General features: G+C 43.6%; 1 protein-coding gene across 1 annotated transcript in view; it reads left to right on the top strand.

Moving 5' to 3' along the window:
• LOC143001586 (adhesion G protein-coupled receptor D2) overlaps positions 1 to 22619 on the top strand; it is a 63916-nt gene that overhangs the window by 40614 nt on the left and 683 nt on the right. The window contains exons 20-21 of the mRNA XM_076151234.1: positions 1726 to 1779; positions 5403 to 5553. Of these exons, the coding sequence (XP_076007349.1) occupies positions 1726 to 1779; positions 5403 to 5553 (205 nt within the window). The remainder of the gene's footprint in view (positions 1 to 1725; positions 1780 to 5402; positions 5554 to 22619) is intronic.

Here is a 22619-nt window from a genome sequence, read left to right as displayed (position 1 = left end):
GTATGCAAAATATCCTCTGCTCGCACACTCATTGCCTCCGTGTGTGTGTGTGTTCTGTGTGGCGTCATAATTTATAACGCGGCGCAGCCTAATGAAGCCATAAGCCATAATGCATATTCACTAACGCGGTGGGCCGGGCTGGGATGGGCTGTGGTGATAAGTGCCCAGCCGCTACAAATTTACAGTGAGCGCTGACATCGTGCACGAGCGTGTGCATGCAGAAACACACACACACACACACACAACACAACACAACACAACCTTTTGGTGCCAGAGGGTTTCCACGGGAGACTTCACCTACTTAGCAGAACCAATAACACACTGACTAACACATGCCTGCTGTCCGTGTCTTAATACATTTGATTTTATTAATGTGATTATTATAATATCATTTCTAATCCTACATAGGAATTACAGTGTAATAGTTTGTAATGGTTGGACAGTAAATAAAAAAAGTCATGCGAGAGTGAATTACTTTAAATTTATTCTTGTATTATTTTACTTGCTTTTGCTTTAAAAAAACAATTTATAGAATACATTTAAGACAAAAATCTGTTCATATTCGTCTACCAAGAGATTATAATAATAATAATAATAATTAAACAATGTTGTAACCTATGGAGGTATTCCACATCTTTACCACACAGATGACAGTTATACAAATGTAATTGTAAGCAAAGTGTGTTTGACAAGGACATTTGAAATTTCTGTTATTATCTACTCACAAATGATATTTATTCTCTCTTTTTCTTTGTTTGTGTGTTGTTTATGTACCTATCTTTTGAGTCACAAGTCCTTGAGGGTATTGATTCAAAAAAATGCATAAATCCATTTTAAACAAACAAACAAACACACAAAAAATGTCAAATATTTCTGCCAGAATTTCACAAATGAATTATTAATGAGAAGTATTTTATAATAAACACAGCTCTTTGATTGGGAGGAAGAGAAACAAGACTGCATAAGCATTTAGCACTAATAATATTCCTAAAATGAAAGGCATTTAAATAAAATATTTCTGATGAACGTCATCTGCCTTGATTAAAAAAAATTAGTAGAAGAAAACATAAAATTAAATACAATACAAATATAAAATAAAAGACAAAAAGTGTTGCATTACCAATATTCAGTATTTATATGTATGTAAATTGATTTTAAATGTGAAATATACAATTTTGGAATCAAACGGAGGGGTCAGTGTGAAGGTGCGCTTGTTAAATGAATGTGTGTTGTACGCTGTTTCATGCCGAGTGTAAAAATGTAATCTGTTCTGCTAGGGCGGCCCCCTCTCCTCTCCTCCAATGGCTCCATTTGTTGGTCCCCGCGCTCCCGTGTTGACAGATGATAGCTTGGAGTCGTCTCCTTAGTTTGCCGGCTCTATGTGTCACTTTCAAGTCCCATTAGCCACATATTGGAGCACCCCCCCACACACACACACACACGCACATGCACACACCATCGCACACACACCTCCACAACCACTGCTCTTTACCTTTTTACCTGAAAAACAACATAGAAGACGCTCACTCACTCTCTCTCTCTTGAGTTTGTCTTACTTCCTCTCTTAATGCTTAAATTTTTTAATCTTTCCGCTTTCTCTGTTCTCAGGATCTCCCCCCCCCTCCCTCGCCCATAGGATTTTGTTTTGATTCATTGTAAGTGTGTTTCATGGAGCAATGGATGCACTTATCTCTTTTTCTCCCCTCCTCTCTCTCTTGCTTTCAGGTTCGGAGCACGGTCAACAGGATCAAGGAGAGGAGAAAAGCTCTTAATTTTTCAGTATGTAAATCTTTTTTTTTCTGCCTGTGTGCGTGTGTGTTTGTGGGTGCAGGTGTGCGTTTTGTCTGAAGCACAACGAAGGGACAGGCTCGGCTTTCCCTCGAAGCTTTTGCATTTTGCATTAAAAAATGAAATGAAATAAAAAATCGCCCACTGCTGCAATGTCATTGGAAACTGGCCACAGAGGCAAACACTCTACATCTACTGGCCCCTCACTCGACAGTCTATGTTAGATGCCCTTATACATCAAACATAGACCCTCCATAATAGCCGCCCCCACCCCCCACCACCCCGCTTCACTCTGCCCATTGCAGCACCTTCATCCCAGCAATGTCAAGCTCCGCGGTGGGTTACAAGTTTCTAATCCAGGACAAGCCGTCCCCTGACATTAAAGTGTCAGGCCAGTATTTATACCTTGTTGGACGCCGCAGTTCGGCTGAAATTGTGCGATGCTGTGTGTGTGTAGGTGTGTGTGTGCTTGTCTGTGTATGTATGTGTGTGTGTCCAGGAGGATCATAGCCTAGGCAAAAGCACTTTAAAAGTAGTTAATAGTCGTAGTACACACAAACAGCGACACATCACACGCACATACAGACAATTATAGACCTCAGCACCTTGACTAACACCTACTCTCATCGTTCCTCACTCCCTTGCCCCCTTGGCTTCACACACACACACACACACACACACACACACACACACACACACACACACACACACACACACACACACACACACACACACGCTGTATAAACGCTGCGACTGGTCCCTTATGAGTGATCACATTAAGTCCACTCCTCTCCCCGGGCTGTTGTGTTCCATTTTATGGCAGCAGCACTTTGTCCTGCCCCACCCACCACACCCTGACCCACACATATGTGCCCCTCTCAAAATGCCCCCACCCCACCCCTCAACCACTTCAGGTCACTGAGGCAGGAATGAGACAATTTTCTGACGGCAGATTGATTTTAAAGAATATCAAGGGTGCCCCTACTTTCCTTTGACCCCCTCCACCTCAGAGACGGACACGCTGTGAGGACGGGAAGAAATAAAATAAATAAATAGATAGATTGATGCGCGTGTGTGTGTGAGCGCGCGCGTGTTTGTGTGTGCGTGCGTGTCAGTCGGGGGCGTTTGTTGTCGTCTGAGCCCCCGGGGGCCCCAGTGCCACCGTGTGCAGTCTGATATATTGTTCTGCTCATGTTATCAGTGAGCCCCCCCCCCAATCTACCTTCATTTTTAGTGCTTCCTCTCTCTCTCTCTCTCCTCTCGTGCTGGCAATTTTCCAATCTCGCCAGGTTCCGCTACTGGGATGCGTTTTTTAGCCATCACTGCCGCCTGACGGTTTTTAGCTAATGCTGTTTTGTGCCATAAATCCTGCTTGAAATACTGTATCTACCTGTCCTGTGGTTAGATAGGAGACATTTGGCTCTAGATGACCGCACACACCCCTATATATCCCCTCGTTGTAAAACATAGGATTGTGTCTCTCGCTGTGCCACGTTCGAGGGATAAAGAGGGTTTGGCGGTGTTACTGCGTATGGGGTCATTAGAAGATGAATGGCACTTGTCGGAGATAGAGCGGTTTATATGTTGTATTATTCGCAGTGAACGAAAGGGTTAATGCCACGACAGAATGACAGAATTCCACCGCAGGGTCTCGACGCCATTCATATCTGCAGGATTTAACAAGAGCGTTAAAAATGAAAAAGTTCATTTGTAAAGTTTTAATTCTGCCCAGCGGGGACATTTGTTGGTTTTTATTCAAGGTGACCTGCAGCGAGTGTCAGAGCAGAATAACTTCCAACAGAACAAGCAGGCACATTTAAATACAACAAAGGTCCAAACCTCGGATTCATCTAACAAATATTCCTGCATCCATAACATGAGGATGATATGCGATACAGAAGGTAAAACACCAGGCTGAAAAATGTCCTTTTTCCCCAAAAGTGTGTCCATGCCCTGCGCATAAACAAGGAAAACGAGGTAAATATGAATATATATTGCTCTCGGTACAGTGTCATACTATACAGTGACACACCTCTGACCTTATGACCTCTCCTATAAAGTCCAGCAAACCTAATCACACACTCTCCCCTCTTTAATTTCAACCTTCTGTCGACCTCCTCAGCCCGTTTCCTTGTGGTATCCCTCTACATGGGCGTGGGTCATACAAACAGCTTTTTTAGCCCCCAGGGGTGGGATTTTACTCACACACACACACACACACACACACACACACACACACACACAGACACACACACAGACGTTTTGTCTGCCTGCTTGATACCAAGTATCTCATGACCCCCCCTGACCTCCCTCTTGTACACACACAGCCAGATTGCTTGGTGAAATAAAGCTGTCAGTTGCAGGACCCAAATAAAAAACAACCCCCCCCTCTCTCTGGATCCCTCTTGAGTTGCCTGCCCCTGACACCACTGAAATATGGATATCAATTGGAAGTGGATTAGTTTTTTTCATGTTTTAATTCAAGTTTGACAAGATGTAGGAACCCAAAGAGTTGCGGAAATCCCTAGAAATCAGGTTATGTAGTATTTCCCCTACAGTGACGTTGGTTAATCAGGTTCAACATTGTGAAAGACTGCTTTTTTAATTCGCAGATAACTGACATTTTAACGACATTTAAAGTCATGTTTTTATTCTGCATTCCACATCAGAAAAAAACGTGCATTTATTTTTTTGTTTTTTTAATTTTGATCAAACCCAACATCAGTCGATTGGTGTATTAGGTTTTTGCGAATGAGCTGTTCGTATCCTTTTTTTGTTTAATTTTCGTTTTTCTGAACCACTTTCTTACACTGTCCTACCACAAGAGGACATGATATAAACATAAGGTCTAGATAAAAAGAGAAAAAAATCAGGTATCACAAAAATACCACACGTACGCACGCATGCACACACACACACACACACACACACACACACACACACACACACACACACACACACACACACACACACACACACACACACGCTGGGAGTGCATATGTGAGTGTATTTCCCAAAGTATCCCCTAAGTTTTCCATTCTCTGCACTGAGACAGGACGTGGTTAGTACATTGAAGCAGCCACTGGTCAGCATCTGGTTGTTTGCCATGTGGGAGACGTACGTATACTGTATGTAACACAAGAAGTCCCGAGCCCATTGAAGCCCCCCCCCCTCCGATCTCTTTGAGTGCTGTGCAAACAAACGTGTTTCCAGTGATTGCCGTTTATTTGGTTCTGGCTGCAGAGATGCGTTTGTGTGAAACAAGGAGCCCTCAGAGTCACTGAGCTGTTACAGAGCAGCCGCTAAGGAATCCTGCATTAGCCCATCACATAAAATACAAGTGAAAAAGAAGCTGAGAGTTGCTTTTCTATCACATAAGACTGTTTTAGACTCGACATGTATATTGGTGCCCTTTTTGCCATGTATATTGGTGCATTCTGCTCCCGGGGTCCATTAGTGATGCGATTTAGCTGCACTAGATGTGGACCTGGTGTAATATGATGAAACCTTCCTTATTGTTGATTAATGTGCTGAAACGCCCAATCACTCACTGTGTGAAGACTCTTCCCGCCTTCTGTGTTCCTATACTAACACTGCCTTCTCTCCTCTTACAGAACTGTGCCAGTTCCCGACCCTCCAGCTCAGCTACCAGCTCTCGCCCTCACAGTTTACCACTAGGAACGACACAGAGCCAGGAGGAGGAGGCCGCCCGCTCCTGCTCTCGACAAAACGCCACAGCGCAGGAGGAGGAGGAAGGGACCGGGGGTGAGCGATCACTTCAACAACACACATCACAGTACCCACACAACTCGAGTACCAAAAACTGCCTGTTTTCACTCAGTGTAGATCAGTACTGCAGGGAGGTAGAGCAGAAGGTCATTTTTTGTTTGGAGTATTTGTCTGTGACTGTGAATAAAGGCATTAATCTGAAGGAAAATTATGATTAAGATGTGCATGTTCGATAATTGTCCATGTAGTTTCTGTTTGTCTGTAGGTTTGCGCAAAAAGTTTAGAGCTGATTGGGTGGTTGGGTGGGGAATGATCTAGCGATGAACCCATTACATTTTGGCCGGGATCCTAATTCCAGTATGAGCCATTGTTCCATTCAGCAAATATATAATCAAGCCGTTGGTACTTTCAATCACCCACCCATGAGAACGGCAACAACATAAGTTCCATTTCTGAATTGACGGATGGAGCCTCTAATTAGAGGACTGTCCGGCCTTGGTGCAGGTATCCAATGTAGTCAATCAGTTTGTGCTTTTTTGTGCTTTTGTTTGGTGCTTTGAGTTTGGATTAAGGTTGCCCACACTGTATACTATTGATGGAGATGGAGCACATTTCTCAATCTTTCATCGCGTCATTTCTCCACGCTCATCGGCGCATTTGAAGCAGTCGACCCTGCAGCTGAGCATAAGAGTAAGTTGCTAGTTTGAACTCAGCTGACCTTACTCATCAAAAAGCACAACCGATCCACTGCCACTTAACAAGGAAGGACATCTATTGTGTGGCGGTTTTTAATTATAATGAAAGATGAAATCTGAATATACCAGCAGGAGAATAAATGACACATTTTGTACTTTTTCCAAAATGTGCAATTTCTTTTCAAGAGGGCAGCACCTGTAGCCTTGCCTTTTGAAATTTTCAGTGGTAGTTTTTCTGTGAAGGATTTTAATTGCTGCTGTATGGTTGTGCAAGCCTTTCAGGCACAACCTTCAGTGGAATTGGATGTTGAATCGGTGTGTGTGTGTGTGTGTGTGTGTGTGTGTGTGTCTGTTTGTGTGTGTGTGTGTATGTGAGAGAGAGAGAGAGAGAGAGAAAAAAATGCGCTGCACCTACTTTCTAATTCATCTGTCTATGATCAGAGGTGTCTACTTGACTCCTAATGACATCCCCCTAAATATCTCCAGCATTCAGCCAGATTTCCGCCCAAGCATCACTGCAGTACTTCTCTACAGATGCTGCTGTCCTGTTTATTTCTTCATTTGTGTGTCTATTTGTAAAACCGTTCAGAATTCATTGAATGAGTCAAGGAAAAGGCAGGTACCAATCCGGCTCCGGTTACACTCATTCTTTTTCTTTTTTTGTAAAACACAATTGGACAGTTTGTGACCTCAGTAGTGTATGGTTCTATTTGGCATACACTTGTTAGACAAAGATGGATAGTGGATTTTAAATATATGGTCACACTGGGTTCACATTTATGGTGACGCTGTATTTCAACAAATAACAGCTAGAAACAAGCAACTATTGATGATGCCAGTATGTCTGGATCAGTATTGGCAAACAAAATGAAGTCAGAGGACCGTTAAGTCTCTCTCTCTCTCTCTTGCTCTCTCTCTCTTGCTCTCTCTCTCTCGCACTCTCTCGCTCTCTCTCTCTCTCGCTCTGTCTCTCGCTCTCTCTCTCCTCCTGTTTACAGTAAGAGAATCGTATACATTTCCTGCATATCCCTGCTTCTGTATTAACTATTTAATTTTGTCCGTAAGTGCCACTTAACACTTTTATTTTCATTTTACTTTTGTTATTGACCTCAAAGGAAACATATTTCACTACTTGCCACGTTGCCACTTGTAGACGTGACAAGAGAAATCTCAAATCTTACATTTGTAGTGGTACTACTTTTAACAATTCTGATTATTACTACTGTTCTACTTTGTTTCTATTTTCTTGCCACATCTCTTTGTAAGCCTGTGGGAGTGTGTGTGTGTGCTGCGTGTGTGCGAGTTTCCCCCCACGGCCATATCTGCAAGGCATTACTCTGTGAAACGGAGAGTAGCGGCTCGCTTATTGAGTGAAGTCAGACATCAGAAATCTCCTGTTAAACACTAACACTAAACAGACACCCTGCCTTCAATCTGGCTGCCTGACCCGTGCTGCACTCCGCAGAGTTAAGAGTCATTTGGTTGTGGAAAAGATTGGAGACAGCAGATTCAAAGCAGGGAAACAGAGGGCGAGCGGCCGTTCCTTGGTTTCATTCTGTAATTTAAGGCCGACCTTTGTGGCACAGTGTCACCTGATCTATTGGCAGACTTTTTTTATTCTCTGATTGTTGAGTATGTAAGAGAAAATATAAGACAGCAATACAGAATAAAATAGCTTTGTTTTTGCTGTATTTTTACTATTTTAACTGCACTTATAACCACATCCTACTGTGGTTTGATATAATTGATAGAACAATTAATATCAAATAATGGCTCCTAGGTAAATAAATACAGCGTGTATTGTGGTTTACGACGTGTACAATAATGATATTCACATTTGTATAGCATGTGCTGTGCGTTATTGCCGCTCTGCGCACTCCTCCGCTCTTCTTCTCTCTCTCCCCTGTGATTTACAGCGTTTACTTTGCAGGTGATTTGCATGGTGCCCGACACCGTTATTGTCTGTTTCATTCACTCAGCACACAGTAGTTAAATCAGCCCTTTACGTCACATTTACATGACTGAACCTGCGGCGGAAGGGCAGACACATCTAACTCGGCAGCACAGCCATAACAATGTTTTTGTTGTCTTTAATGAAAACAAATTCCAGATGTTATTGATCGTCAGATGATATTATTCAGCTCATTTGCTGCTCCTCCCGACTCAATGCTACAGCATGCAAATGTGATCGGCTCTGCATGATTGAGTGCTGGCCCAAGTGCTCCTACAGTGCGAACGACTGTGACTGTGTGCCTGTGATTATGCAGCAGGGACACCTGCAGACTCGCACACACTCGGTGCTACTACAGTGTAACTAATCATCCTGACCGGCCCCTGACTATAATCAATTGCTACACAGGCAGTGATTGAATTATTGTTTCTTTTTTTATGCTGTGCTGTTTTTGAATGGGATGCTGTAGGGCAGGATGACACGGCAATGAGAAGGATTATGTCTCTTTGTGTTTGTGTGGAAGAAAGTGTGTATTTCTGTTAGACAGGTATGAAAAAGAGGTAGATTTTAGTTTCAATATTGTAATAAGGAAAGTGTTGTATTTAGACAGTAAGTAGTAGTTTATTTCTCAATTCTATATGATAATAAATGATAATAAATGAGTTAGTTTAAATACAATTATTGATACATTCAGTGAGTTATTTGTTACTTCCTAGGCAGGTAAAATAAATGAAGAGTTGATTGGCGGCAAATCTCTTTATTTGTTTACTGTATCAGCCAGAATGTAAAATATCAAACTTATTTTCCCTTCAATAAGCACCGAGGTATTTTTGAATATTTGTCATTTCCACTACCTCACATTACACTTATTCCATTTAGTAAAATATAAAGCAATTCAAGTCCAAACCGTGTAAGGACGGGAGCGAACAGAGTCCTTATGTGGTTTCGGCCTGATGATGCACTGCTTTTTATTTTGATATATGGTACAATAGCTTCACCTCCGTAGAGCACAAACAATAAACAAACAGATGGACCCTTGCCATAACCAATGTACCTCTTAAGTGTATCTCGCATGTACAAGGTCAACCCCCTTGCTGGAAGGCAGAATGGAGGTATGAATGTGGGATGGATTCAGTCCATCAACATTTTTACTCAAGTTGGTTGGAGAAAATGTTGAACCCGGAGATTGGACTATTTTTGTCGACACATGGTAAAAAAAATGGACAATAATAAGCCCAGAGATGCTGCGAGCACACGAGAAGGACAAGTACATAATAAAGGCACAGAAGAAGAATTTGGGCTTGTCAGGGGTATTTGGATTTGGATTGAAAGGGAAGTGGTTGTATGGGTGTTTGTATGTGCACACGTGTTCCTGTGGAGATGGCCCCCATACAAAGGCTGGGTTGAATGTGGCGAGTCCTTTAAGCAGGAATAGGGCACCGGGTCAGCCGTGTTAACTCACAGCATTTCTTCCCAAAGAGGCAAAGACAGAAATGCAGTTATGTTGCTTTTATGAGTCATGTCTTGTATTCAAAGCAACATGAAGTGGCCCTGTAAGGGTTTGTTCTTTGTTTCCTGTTTGCTCTGTTACACTTAAATGTTATGGTGGTCATGGAGCTGACGGTCATGGCATGTTCCGGAGATTACCTTTGAGAAGGGAGAAAGAAAACTGATTCCAAATATATTACTTTGTTGCTTCTTTTTTGGAATGTTGTTTAGATAAAATAAGCAAAGCAAATCAAAATAACTTTGATGCCCAGTGCTAGAAAATGGTGGCTTGGTGAAATGTCTGCATTGATTCAGGCTCCGTACCTTCTACTGCCTATCGTCTTTAAGTAATTTAGTAATTTATCCACATTCTAATCTTCATGATGTCTAAGTGGTAATACAGAGTTGTTTATACAAGACAGTGTGAGAAGTCTGGACATCAGAATGAAGGGGTTTGGCCTTCTGAGTGCTTCCATGGGAAAATATTCTGGGTTTAGGAGACCACAGGTCCGACCCAGGATACTCTGGAGGGATTATAAATCCCATTTTCTAGTGTGACTGACTTTAGGCATACAGTAGGTAGATACAGAGCTACATAGTCTCTTCCTGTTGGTCCACCAGTCCATCCATCTATGTTTATCTGCTATCCAGGTGACCCCGATGTAGGAAGCAGAGTACAGTATGAAGCTACATCATGTCCTGCGATCCCAAGGACCCTCCCCACCTCACTGGTTCCATTTTAGCGAACCTGATTCGGTGTCATTCCCAGTTTACGTAACCCACGTTGTAGGAACCATATGGCCGCTCGCTGCTGACATCTGACACTCTTTCCCCTTCCTCTCTCCCTAACATGTGTTCCTGAGCATCCCTCGCAATTAGGGGCCTTGTAGATAAAGTAGTGCGGCCGTCTATTGCACGCATCTCCCGCCGATTATACACAGATCCTCCGCTGACACCACGGTGAGGTTGAGTCCCCCTTCTTCCGCCCGCCATCCGCACACCGTCACTTGTCATGCACGTTTAGCCTGCTTCGTTGACATGTAGCAGGATGCCTTCCCCCAAAAATACAAAGAAGGAAAGGAAGAGGTTCTCCCTGGAGTTATGACAGCATCTTCTCTGCAATTTCATCTGGGTGCAGTTTTGTGGACTATTCACTCAGTAACCAGGGCCGGACAACATTGACCTGGAGCCAATTGTTGTTTTATACCATGTGATAGTATTCATGAATGAATATCTGTGCTTTTATAGAAAATTGAGAAGTTAAATCATTAATACAGTAATGTCTATATAATGAACAAATAATAGTGTGTCATCCATTCAAACAGATGCAGAAACATAATTACAATTAAAGGCTCGTTAAACACAACTGTTCTATTTTAAAGTACAGGAAGTAATATGGATTTGAATGCTTTAAAATTAAGTAGAGTCCATAGTTTAATTCCCGAGACACCCGTGCATGTTTTCCGGCGTACAATCAATTGATGTTACAGCTGCAACATTTTCCGGGACGAACGAAAAGAAGCCGTTGCCGTGGGAATTGACATCATAATGATAATTATCTCAGCCGAATCGCAGACACCACAGGCAAGGTGTGTGTGTGTGAGCGCGTGTGTGTCTGTGTGTGTTTATGATAGAGGGGTATTTGGCCTCTGAGCGGCAGCTTGTGTTCAACATCTCGCTGATGCAAAGTGATGTGAACTAATTCTACATCTGTTCAAACCAAACAGGGCTCGAAAGTTCAGCCAAGTCCTTTTTACCCCATAAGAAAAAACAAAAACCCTCCTGCACAACTTGACGCCGCATTCGCTCGCTCATTTCGCCAATCAAGTTCAATGCTTTTTTTTCCCTCCCTCGCATCCTTTTTTGGCAATTTGAAGTGATTGACAAATGAGAGGATGTTACTGAGTGTTTTGAAGATGCGTGGCCCTGGGCCCTTGTCATATGGTCTGAAGCTTTCAGGACTTGATTGTAGCCCCACAGTGTAAATACCCAAACAAACAGGCCGCAGCCACAATGTGCTATCGGTTTGCTGTGTATTTACATTCCTCTTCCTCCCTCCCTCTCGGTCTTTCTCGCTCGCTCTCTTCCTCCTGCACATGATTTCTCGCTCGCTCTCCCCTTCTTCACTTCCTTTGACATATTTTCCCCATATTTCCATGGTTTGTGAATGACACATGCAATATCTGCGGCTCAGTTTTCTGGCCAAATAAAGAAGAGAAAAGCACTTTGTGGCTAGGATTGAGTTTGAAGTTGTCAGTTAAAGCATTTCTCTGCGCTAGTGTGAGAAATCTGAAAATCAGACTTGGATCATTTGAAACACTTAAAGAACTGTGTTGTCTGTGTTCACTCTTACTATACACTGGCGTTTTGTATTCATCACGCTCAGTGAAACAAATCAAAAGATGAAATATTGAGCCCATTTGGTTGTTCTTAAGCTGCTTTAAGCGCAACTGTTTATGCATATGCACCCAGCCGCTGCGAGGCACGCCGGGCTTCCCGAATTTGTTTTCCCCGGCTGTTCTGCATAACAACGGCACGCAACCATGCACGGGCGAAAGTGAGGGGAAGGAAATCTATTCATAATTCAAAGAAACAACAGGGCGCGAGTGTTGTAGTGTTGTCAGATATAACAAATTGAGGAGGAAAAGAGTTGAATTTGTATCTGCTTACGGAGGTTGACTGCATTATACATACTGCAGGTGCCGCTGAGTGCGTGGTAATAGGATCTATGATGGATGGCCAAGCCTGTTGGCGCCCATTCCTCTGGGTTATTCATCTATTTATCTGCTTATTTATTTATTCCGTCACCCAGAGAGACCCTCACAAACCATGCATTTTACTAAGGTACAGCAATGTTTATCTGGAAGCGACGCGGCGAGGGCCAATATGGAAACAGGGTCGTGCATTCAAGGGTCTGGCAGTCTTTTAGCGAGCGTGTGTGAGGTGAACTGATGGTGAACTGATGTCTGCTGATGTTCGTTGGTGGCGTAAGGGGGTCTGCACTTTGTTGAGTCTTGATAGTTCTCTCAGCTGTATCAGGGAGCCAAACCATGAGGCGGTCTCTCCTTTAGAAAATGGATGTGGTGTATTGAAACAATCTACACAGGAACTACATGCAAACCTTACCGGGCCAAGTGTCTGCATGTGTTAGAGTCAGGCTTTTGTCTCTTGGAAGATTGTGAATCTGTAACGCTGCAGCGGTCCGGACCACCCGCCAGTGCGCGTGTGCGGTATGCGGCTGGCGTAGGGTTCAATCCCAGCAAAACAGTCCTTCATTACAATACTCAAATACTTTCCTACTGCTTAAAAAAAATATAAAGAACTGTATCGCAACATAAGACATTAAACATGAAACACGCAGTGATGTATTTCAGGAACGAGCCAGACGAACCCGGCTCGCCACCGACTGCCCTCTCCTTAAAAAATAGATTTATGTCCATTTATTTTTTTGCACCCAGACAGCAGACATTAAACCAAACCAGCAGGCGATTTGCTCTGTGACACGGCGGGTAACAATCACACCTCTGATCGCGTGCCCCAGCCAGCTAACTGCCATTCATGTTTAACCCTGTGGCTGCTCCTCCATCAAGGGTGTCACCCACAGACCTGCACGCACCCAAGGAGAGGTCACCTCCCCTGGGCTGGCCTGTCCCACAATTTACCCACTAACCCTCCCTCCCTACGCCAGCGCCTCTTCCTCCATCAGAAACCATGAGCCATAAAGAGCCATACAGTTTTTTAAAAGTGTAATTACATCCAAAAATGCAGTAAGATATTTTATAATAATTCATAATGGATCCTGCTGATTAGTAAATACAATAGCAATATGACCTTTTGTCTGACCAATTACAAACACATTTAACAGCGAATTGTAAGACGAAGACCTTGCATTAATTTCAAACTTTTGGAGTGGCAAGCACAGTCGGCAAGGTGTGCAGGGCAAACACACGGCGGCAGTGATTGGCAGGGGCGAGAGGGAGAAAAACATGCAGATATGTTTCCTACACACTCGCATATACATACACAGATTTGTCTGCAAGCATCTGAACATCACACTAAAGCATTCAGCACCACTGCCGTGCCGCAGCTGCTGACAGCACCTCTAAACCAATATCAGCACCTCGACCCCCCTCCTCCCTCCCCTCCCTCTCCCCACCCCAGCCGAGAACATTTTTCCATCGTCCTCATCACAACGACCTGCGGCAACGACATAGCCGGCAGGTTACGACGGAGCGAAGTGTGGAAGAGGGGAGGGAGGGAGGGGGGTAAAGGGGGGGATCGGGCCGTAGATCAGGGCAGGGAGGATGGCGGCGCGACCAGGAGGTGACAGGGGAATAACATCCCTTTCTCCTCAATCGACAGGGACCATAACTCCTGCCTCTCCAGGGACAGATTGAGAAAGGCAATAGCCCCAGGGGCTGTGAAGCACGGATGCTTAGGAGAATTGAAAGTTAAAAGAAAAACGCTGTTTGCCGAGCCACTGCCACTGATGCAGCCCACGGCAGATTTCTTGTCGTTTTTTTTTTTTTTAAGACTGATAGAAAGACTCACGGGGCCGACTGTCCATATAGATGATCATAGAATAAATCTCCTGGGTTTGGCAGGTGGCGTTTCTAACCATTTTTGGAGACTTGTCTGTATTTATTGCAGGTGGTAAGATAACGTGAGCGTGTGTGTGTGTGTGTGTTGGTCTCACTTGATTGTTAGATTGTTTTGGGATGGATTGATGAGAAACGTTTGTGCTGAGATTGGCTCTCTCATTTGACTTCATGTCAAAAGTTTCATGGCGAGGATATCAAACACATGACACACAACTTACACAGTGATTGATCCTGCAAAATGAAAGAAAAGAGCATTTAAATAGAGAAGTGGGCGACACCAGGCTCATATATTGGTCATATCCTGTTGTTAGATGGTTTAATGGGACAGAAATGTGACACAGTGTTGTGTGTGATCTCAGTGAGTAAAGAGTTCTTTCTCTCTTTCTTTCTCTCTCTTCCTTCCTCTCTCCTTCTGCCTTCCCCTTACTCTCTGTCACACTGACTCTTGCCTGCATAACCACATTGTGCTGTGTGTGTGTGTGTGTGTGGCAGCAGCTTTTATAGCCTGATCAATTTTACAGCGGCTTATTGAATAGCTTTTAATGCCCTTCTTTATTTCCAGTTGTAACCGCGCGCGCGTGTGTGTGTGTGTGTGTAGCCCCGGGGCTGATGTGATGACCCACCAGAGAGCAGCAGAGGGAGACAATAAATTTTAATACACCATCTCTGGAAAATTACACGTGTTTAATCATCAATTTTTATTGGCTCATCATGATGACATTATCTCACTGGCTGAGGTTGGGCATAAAAGAAACAATGCTGGATTAGTTATGTCGTTTTAAAAGAATGAATGTTGCCAAAATGAAATGAACAAAATGACTTACCATACGGGATGTATAGGTATATCGATTAGCACTGTAATTGTTATATTCATTCATGTTTATTCATGTTTGTCTTGTCCAGTAAAGTCTGTATTCATATTTCAGTGCTCGTCGTAACAACGTCTGCTATGATCAGATGTTTTATTAGGCAAGGGATTACATTTGGCGAAAGCAGCATTAATGATTTTGTAAATTTAAGGTGGTAACTTGGCAGAAAGAGCATGACTGGGGCTTTACGGTGAATATAAACATTGTTATTTTGTTACAAAGTGACCATCAGGCCTTGTTTTGGACCTGCTGTAATGGTCGGATGAGGATGAGTCTGCGTGTTCCCAGGGGCTCCAGTTGAGTCATTTTTGCAGTAGTTCTGGTTCTTACAGGTGAAAACAGATTAATTAAATTTCCACATGTCGTTGCCCTCTGCACACACCCACTGCAAAAACCTGGCAACCTCCTGTGTGAATGAGGCACCATCTGCAAGAGCATGAATGAAGCCAGTACATTTCAATTTAATCAACTTCACTGCTCAAACTTTAATTCACCTTCAACGTTTAATTCAGCACCTCAGTCATACATTTATCCAATCAGTCATTTCATCATAGGGAGGCAGTAGCTCAGTCGGTAGAGCTTCCGCTTGGGAACTGGAAGGTCGCCGGTTCGAGCCCCTGCGGAGGTGCCCCTGAGCAAGGCACCGAATCCTCAATTGCTCCCCCCTCTGCGAAGGGTGGTAACGTAATGTAATGTACGTCGCTTTGGATAAAGGCGTCTGCCAAAATGATCGTAATGTAATTACTGCAGCAGAAGCAACTTTGTGCTTTGCCTCTGCGTGGCCTCTCTGGGGTTCTGTGATTTATTCAAGTTGCATACAGCGAACAATTTTAACATTGTTACAGCACATAAAACATTGCGGTAGTTTAACTGTGGTGTGGGCAAGTTTGTAATCAAAGACTCCAGCACAGTGAAACATTGAGCTGAACAGCAGCTGGTTGCTTTAATGAATTGGTTGGATACTTAGTTATACTGTAATTAGTCAAGCTTGATTGTGAGTGATGTGCTGTGGTTTGTCGTCGGTTTTGCGCCGCTTCACATTTGCTGTGATTTTGTCTCAACAACTTCGAGCGCAAGTAAGGTGAAACTTAAATGTGTGTGAGCCCAGATTTATCCACTGCATATAAAAAATATCAGGATCATTAAATCCAACTCTAGGAACTGCCATCAAGCTGATGAAAGCAAACACACATACTTCTTAATGCCTGTGTGTGTCTGCATATGTGTGTGTGTGGGTGCATGTGTGTAAGGGATGTTATAAGGAAGATTGACTTCTAATATAAACAGTAGAATTGTCTGCTGACTTCCATACAGAACTCCCCTTTGTGTCCCTGGCAGCTTGATCGTCCTCTCAAGTGTGTGTGTGTGTGTGTGTGTCTGTCTGTCTGTCTGTCTGTCTGTCTGTCTGTCTGTCTGTCTGTCTGTCTGTGTGTTTCCAACATACACACAATGTCCTCAAACACACAATGACATATACACATACTATATACATTACTGTGTGTGATCTTGTACACGTGCAAACACAAAATAATGTGTGTGTGAGAGTGTGAGAGAGCGAGCGAGGCAGTGGGTGCAGACCTGCATACACATATTTGTGTGGATTTCTTCACTGTCTATGTCGTGCGCCTTCTCACTCACACACTGTCTCTGTCTGTCTCTCGGCTGGTCTCTCTCTCTCTCACTCACACACACACACACACCCAGCACAGGGGCAGGTTAGCCCTCCTCCACGGCGGCACCTGCTCCGTTGAAGGTGAAAGAAGTGCTCACTTGAGCTCATTGAAAAGTAGATGTGACAGTAAATTTTTCAGGCCCTTGTGAGATGGGAGATCTTGTTATAGCAGTCAGGATGGGGGTCAGGGCAGTGGCTGCTTGATGATTGAGGAAAAGAGAAGTAAATTCATTCTGCTTCGGGCACTTTGTCAAGTGCCAGTAGCTTACCGTTGAGAGCCACTCACCCATCACCGTGTTACGGCCCCAGAGGTCACCTCCACCGCCATAAATCTGCCTCGCCTCCTCGCCTGCTAAACCTATTGCCTTCCCCCGGCTGAGCACGAGCAGAAAGAGAGGAGCAGCTGCTCCTGCTGCTCGAATGAAAGGAAAAAAGACAGAGGAGATAATACAGGATCTCCTTCTGATAGTGCGGGAGCAGGACTCTGCGTGGGGACTGATGTTTGTGTGTTTTAGTGTTGAGACGGGTTTTTATGTGAGCGCTCGTGCATTTTTTATTGAGAGCGATTCTTGGTGGAGAAAAAAAGGGGCTAGAGTTTCCCTGCATGCCGGAAGAAATCAAAGAGAGCGAGAGAAGCTGCCTGAGAAGCCTGACATGAGGCGAAAAAGACCCTGAGCTCGTTCTAGCACAGCTGAGGTGCACACACACACCGTGTTCACTCGCTGGTTTGAACTTCCTTCATGCTTCTGTGGGTTTTTTTTCACGTTTCATGGTTTCATCCCAAATGTGCAGCAATTTGGTCAGCACAAGTTGTTTGTGCTTTTTAAACACACCGGTCTCGACATACTACACATTTGTTTTGGCGTTTTTCTCATTCAGTCTCCTGCTGTCTGTTACAAATGCCTTCATACTCTCAGAATTGATGCTTGCACTCGTCTTGTCTCGTCTTCTCTCTCATCTGAAGTAATGGCCTGTTTCATTGCTGTATTTATCGATCTCCTTGCACATGTGTAGATTATGTACAGTGTGTATGCATATGTGTATGTGGGTGTTTGCTTGAGTGTTTCCTGTAAATCGTGTTTTTGATTGCTCCCAATGAGCCTCCTCGGAGTGTTAATTAAAATGGCAGCAGATGTGCAGGTGCGCAAGATCATCGGGTAACAGGAGCGCACCATCCATCCGTCCTCTGTGAACGGATGCATGCATGTCCCCCTACCACACACACACACACACACACACACACACACACACACACACACACACACACACACACACACACACACACACCGAACACACACACACACACAGGCTGAAAGCCCACAGGAGAGTGCAGAGAGGAGTTGAAAGAAGGAAGGATAGCTGAGAATCTGAACAGACAAGGGGATGAGAGGATGACAGAGTGTAGGAAAAGGAGAACAAGAGCGTATGGGAGAATTGTTAAAAAAGAAAGAGGGGAGGGAAATCTGCACAATTTAGATTCTCACTTTGTCTACCAGCCGCCTCATGTACCTGCTGAAGAGAGTAAAATAGGTTTTTTATATGGAGATATTTAGAGACTGATATCATAAGATTTATAGATTTTTTATTTTTTTAATCTTGAAATTCCATTCCCTATGTAGAACAGTTGATTATATTTGACAGTGTATTATGTTAATTCCATGATTATTAATACACAAACTGTCATTATTATGTTAATAAGCTGTGTGAGATTTTTGATGTTTACATATTTGTGTTTTTGTATCTTAATCATTAATCCTGTTCAAGTTTAATCATTTTAAATTTCACAAGAATCAGGTCAAAGAACTGAATGAAATATTGTAAATAGTACTTTAAGGACTTAATGATAAAAATATTACACAAAGAATTCACAGATTATAGACCCACTCACTCATATACATTGTAATTGCAGTCATTGTGACGGATCTTCAGTTTCTTGTCTTTAAATCGTCCACATTTTGCGCTCTAGAATGTGGGTCAAATCTCTTCTATGAGTCAAACTAAAACAGAGTAAATCCTGCATCACCTCTGCCCAGATAGAAACCTTTGTACCTACAGTTCACGTTCGTCCACTTTAAAGATGCAACAATCCTACAACCTTCTGTGAAGAATCTGTAAAAGCTCTGTGAAGTTCTTCCACTTTTTACAGTGGGTAAGAGTTTGGTTTTCATATTCTCTCATAAGGTCACTCCAAACCAAACACCAACCGTACACAAAACCCCAGGGGAGCCTGTTCAGGCTTTTCCTAAATTGATAATTGATATATCGTGGAATTATTGATATCTTTTGCAGCCATATGCTAGCATTTTTCTAGGATGGTGGTGGAGGACTGAAGTCAGAAAAAGGAAAAATGATCTGTGTGTGTGTTTGTGTGTGTGTGTGTGTGTCTGTGTGTCTGCACACACTTGCCCGCATGTGTTCAGATTGTTAGCGATCCCTTCTTTCTGAAGTGTGTGTCACCATGCACCATAATTACGCCCGCTCCAACTATGCATGTGCATATGCATTCAACTACCCGTGTGTATATGTGTGTGTGTATATGTGTGTGCGTGTGTGTGTATGTGGGCGGCTGTCTAGCTTGTAGTGTATGAGCGCCAGCCTGCTTTCAATATAGTCTCTTATTAGCTGGTGATTATCCTGCCTGCATCTGGCTTCTTTCAGCCGTTGACTGGAAGTTGGAGAGGCCAGGGGCACCCTGGGAAGAAAGGAGTGAAAACTTCCTGACATGAACCCAGCTTTCACCCCCACACCCTTCAACTCTAATGCACCCCTCAACCTCTCAAGAAGCCACCTCATGTTCACGCTGGGTGTTATTTCTATAAACAATGGCAAAATCACATTGAGGGCGGGGAAACATGTGTGTAGGTGGCGCTTATGAAGAGGCCGAGTGTGTTAGCATAAGAAGATGCATCATGCGGGCCAACAAAGACACACAAGAACTTTTCCTTTCCTTCATTTAGATTTTACATGAGCTACCCCTGTATTTGTCGTCCATCTGTCCTGAAATAACCCTAAAGTTGGTGGTTGGCAATTGAGGCTGTTGATGTCATCCTGCATTGGCACTTCAGACAGTTACGTAATGACTGTACTGCAGCGGAGGATTCTAGACGTTCAGTATGCAAACCCCATTAAGGTCGTCCTTCATTTGTATCTCCTGTGAGCTACGATAAGCACATGTGACAGAATGACACACGCTGCGTTCAGGCTCACACAGGACTGACAAAATTGATCGACAAATTGCATCATTGGGCTATGATTTATGCAGATTTCAGACACAGAGAGATAGATAGACATTTTATTGCCTTAATCATTGTACAATCTCTTTCTATTATGACTGCTTCTCTCGCCATGAAGAGTCTTCCTGTACTGAAGGCCTCCACCAGCCTCTCTGAAGTTAAGATCTGAATACCTGACGCAGTGTTGTTAGTGCGCCTCGCCCCAGTCCTCCTGCCTCTGAGACACTGGCATAGGCAGACACAGGTCACTTTGCTGGCTGTGATCTAACAAATTCTTCCTTGAAGCAGCGAAAAGATGAGAAAAAAAGAAGTAGAAATAAAGAGGGGATGGCTAGAGAACGGTGTTGCAGCATCCCGAGGGCCTGGCGGAGGACTTTGTGAGTGCCCATACATCAGCTGTCACGCACTGGGCTTCTAAAGAGCCACAACAGAGCAACACAATGGACCGGACAGATGGTCCCAAACACACTGCAGTGGGTTTGATGCTATTAAAAGCTGTTTACCTCATGCCAGACACCGGCAAGTATTGTGCATGTATTGTGTGACTAAATGTCTGTGCGTGCTTGTGTGTGTGTGTGTGAGACGACCATCTTCTGGTGTTTCAATCAAGTGCGACAACCATTCTTGGTGTGTGTGTGTGTGTGGCTGTCTCATAATTAAGATGCCATCAAAGACAATATGCCATGGGCCAACACACACACCATGTTGATGGCGAATGAATTTGCACTTTGCTGGGACAGCAGCCAACTCTGTGGGCTGTGGCAAATTTTTGGCTGATAACCAATAACCAGACACACATAAAACAGAGGGCCCCCACCCTTCCTCTCTCTCTCTCTCTCTCTGTCACACCACCACCCTCCCTCCTTCCCTCCCTCCCTCCCTCCCTCCCTCCCTCTCCCCTTCATCTGCTCTCCTAAAGAGTGGCTCTGACACCTCAGAATGATGAACTCCTTCAATGCGCTGACCTTTCTCCTTCGGACTATTCACCTGCCCTCTCCCATGTAGATGAGACAGAGACAGATGAAGATATTTTGTACTGGGGATATGTTTGTGTGTGAGCGTGGGTGTCATGCATTGAAATTAGTTCCCCCGGTGGTGGATGGTGGCCAGCCCACCTTCAGATCAGTAGTTAAACGTGGAGATGAATCCAGACGCAGGGGGCCCGTTGGAGAGCAGGAGAGGGAGAAAGGTCGACAGGCAGATGGGACAGATGTGTCCAGGTGCCAACTGACAGGGTGTAACTGACAGTGTGTGTGTCTGTTTTGGGGTTGACCTTATGTGAGTGACGCTCAGGTTCCTCTGCTGTGAAGTGATTTTGAGAAAAAACAGCACAAATTACACTTTTGGGTAATATTGTCTTAGATTCAATTACGATGAGTCATATTAAAGAGAAAAGCAGGAATAAATTGAGTCACATGAACTGAAATACTCTTGTTTTCTGTCTTCTGCATCCTACTTAAACATATGTTGATATTAACATAGAAATTGAATTCATTTTGAGTAACTAAATTGTAAATTGTGAGATTTTGATTATGTCTCATGAATTACATTTAACCAATCTTAAATGTTACACTTTTACAATGTGTGTGTGTGTGTGTGTGTATAGGAGTGGTAAACGTGTATATACGAGCATTAGAGATGTGTTATTTATTGAGAACATAGCTGCCTGTGTCGGTGGCATTGAGATTAAGAGGGTCAACCCCATAACCTAAAGGTCAGCCTGGCAGACGTGCCGAGGCGTCCTTCACCAGCATCTGTAGCCACTGTAAAAGCTCAATGGAGCGTCTGAAGCTGATGAATACTGTATCATTACCCAGGCCTGTCTGCTCCTCTGCTTTTTCTGCCCTAATTGGCTCCAGTTTATAATCCTCCACCTTTGGGCCATATCTTGTAATTCCGTCTTGTCTCCTTCTATAATTGGTTGGTTTAGAATTCATGTATCTCACAGGTCAAATCAAGAGAGAGAGGTGTGTGTCCGTGGGTCATTTGATGCTGTTTTATGTATTTATCTTCAAATCAGGCTTCACACGCACGCTCAGATACCTTGATATTGTTCATTAGTCCATATGAATAAACAAGATGGTTAAAACACTGTGACTGGGATCGCGTTCCTATTTTAGAGTTTCTGAACAATTTACTAGAACACCATTGCGTTCCTTCAGAGATGGATCGTTTTGAGGACTCTTATTTTTACAGAATGTTTTAGTGACAGTGAAATAACATAATACAAGACGCTGAACGGTTACAACCTGCCCACTTACTGGAATTGGAAATAAAAAGCCGGCAGAGACGAGGTGTGGTCCCGCTTCTACGTTGCCATTCAGAATTTCATTTGAAAGGACGTTCTGGTCCAAGTGTGTGTTTGCGTGTGCCTCGTACATTTCAGTGAAGGTATTCCACCACATCTCAGCGCCCTCTTGCTGGATGTTGCTCTTGGACGGACGCTGCATGGCATCGGTTCCCTCTTTTTCTCTCGTATGCAAATGTGAAATAGAAAAATCTTACCTAGGATGTTGCATTAGAGCTTTACAGGGGAAATATTTGGGTTGTAAAGAAATACGCATAGAATCCTGTCACGTCTCGTTAACTTCAA

Source organism: Genypterus blacodes, unplaced genomic scaffold, assembly GCF_046128005.1.
Source record: "Genypterus blacodes isolate CSIRO-AG114 ecotype Tasmania unplaced genomic scaffold, CSIRO-AGI_Gbla_v1 ptg000054l_1, whole genome shotgun sequence".
NCBI classification, from domain to species: domain Eukaryota; kingdom Metazoa; phylum Chordata; class Actinopteri; order Ophidiiformes; family Ophidiidae; genus Genypterus; species Genypterus blacodes.
This window is presented reverse-complemented; position numbering and strand designations above follow the sequence as displayed.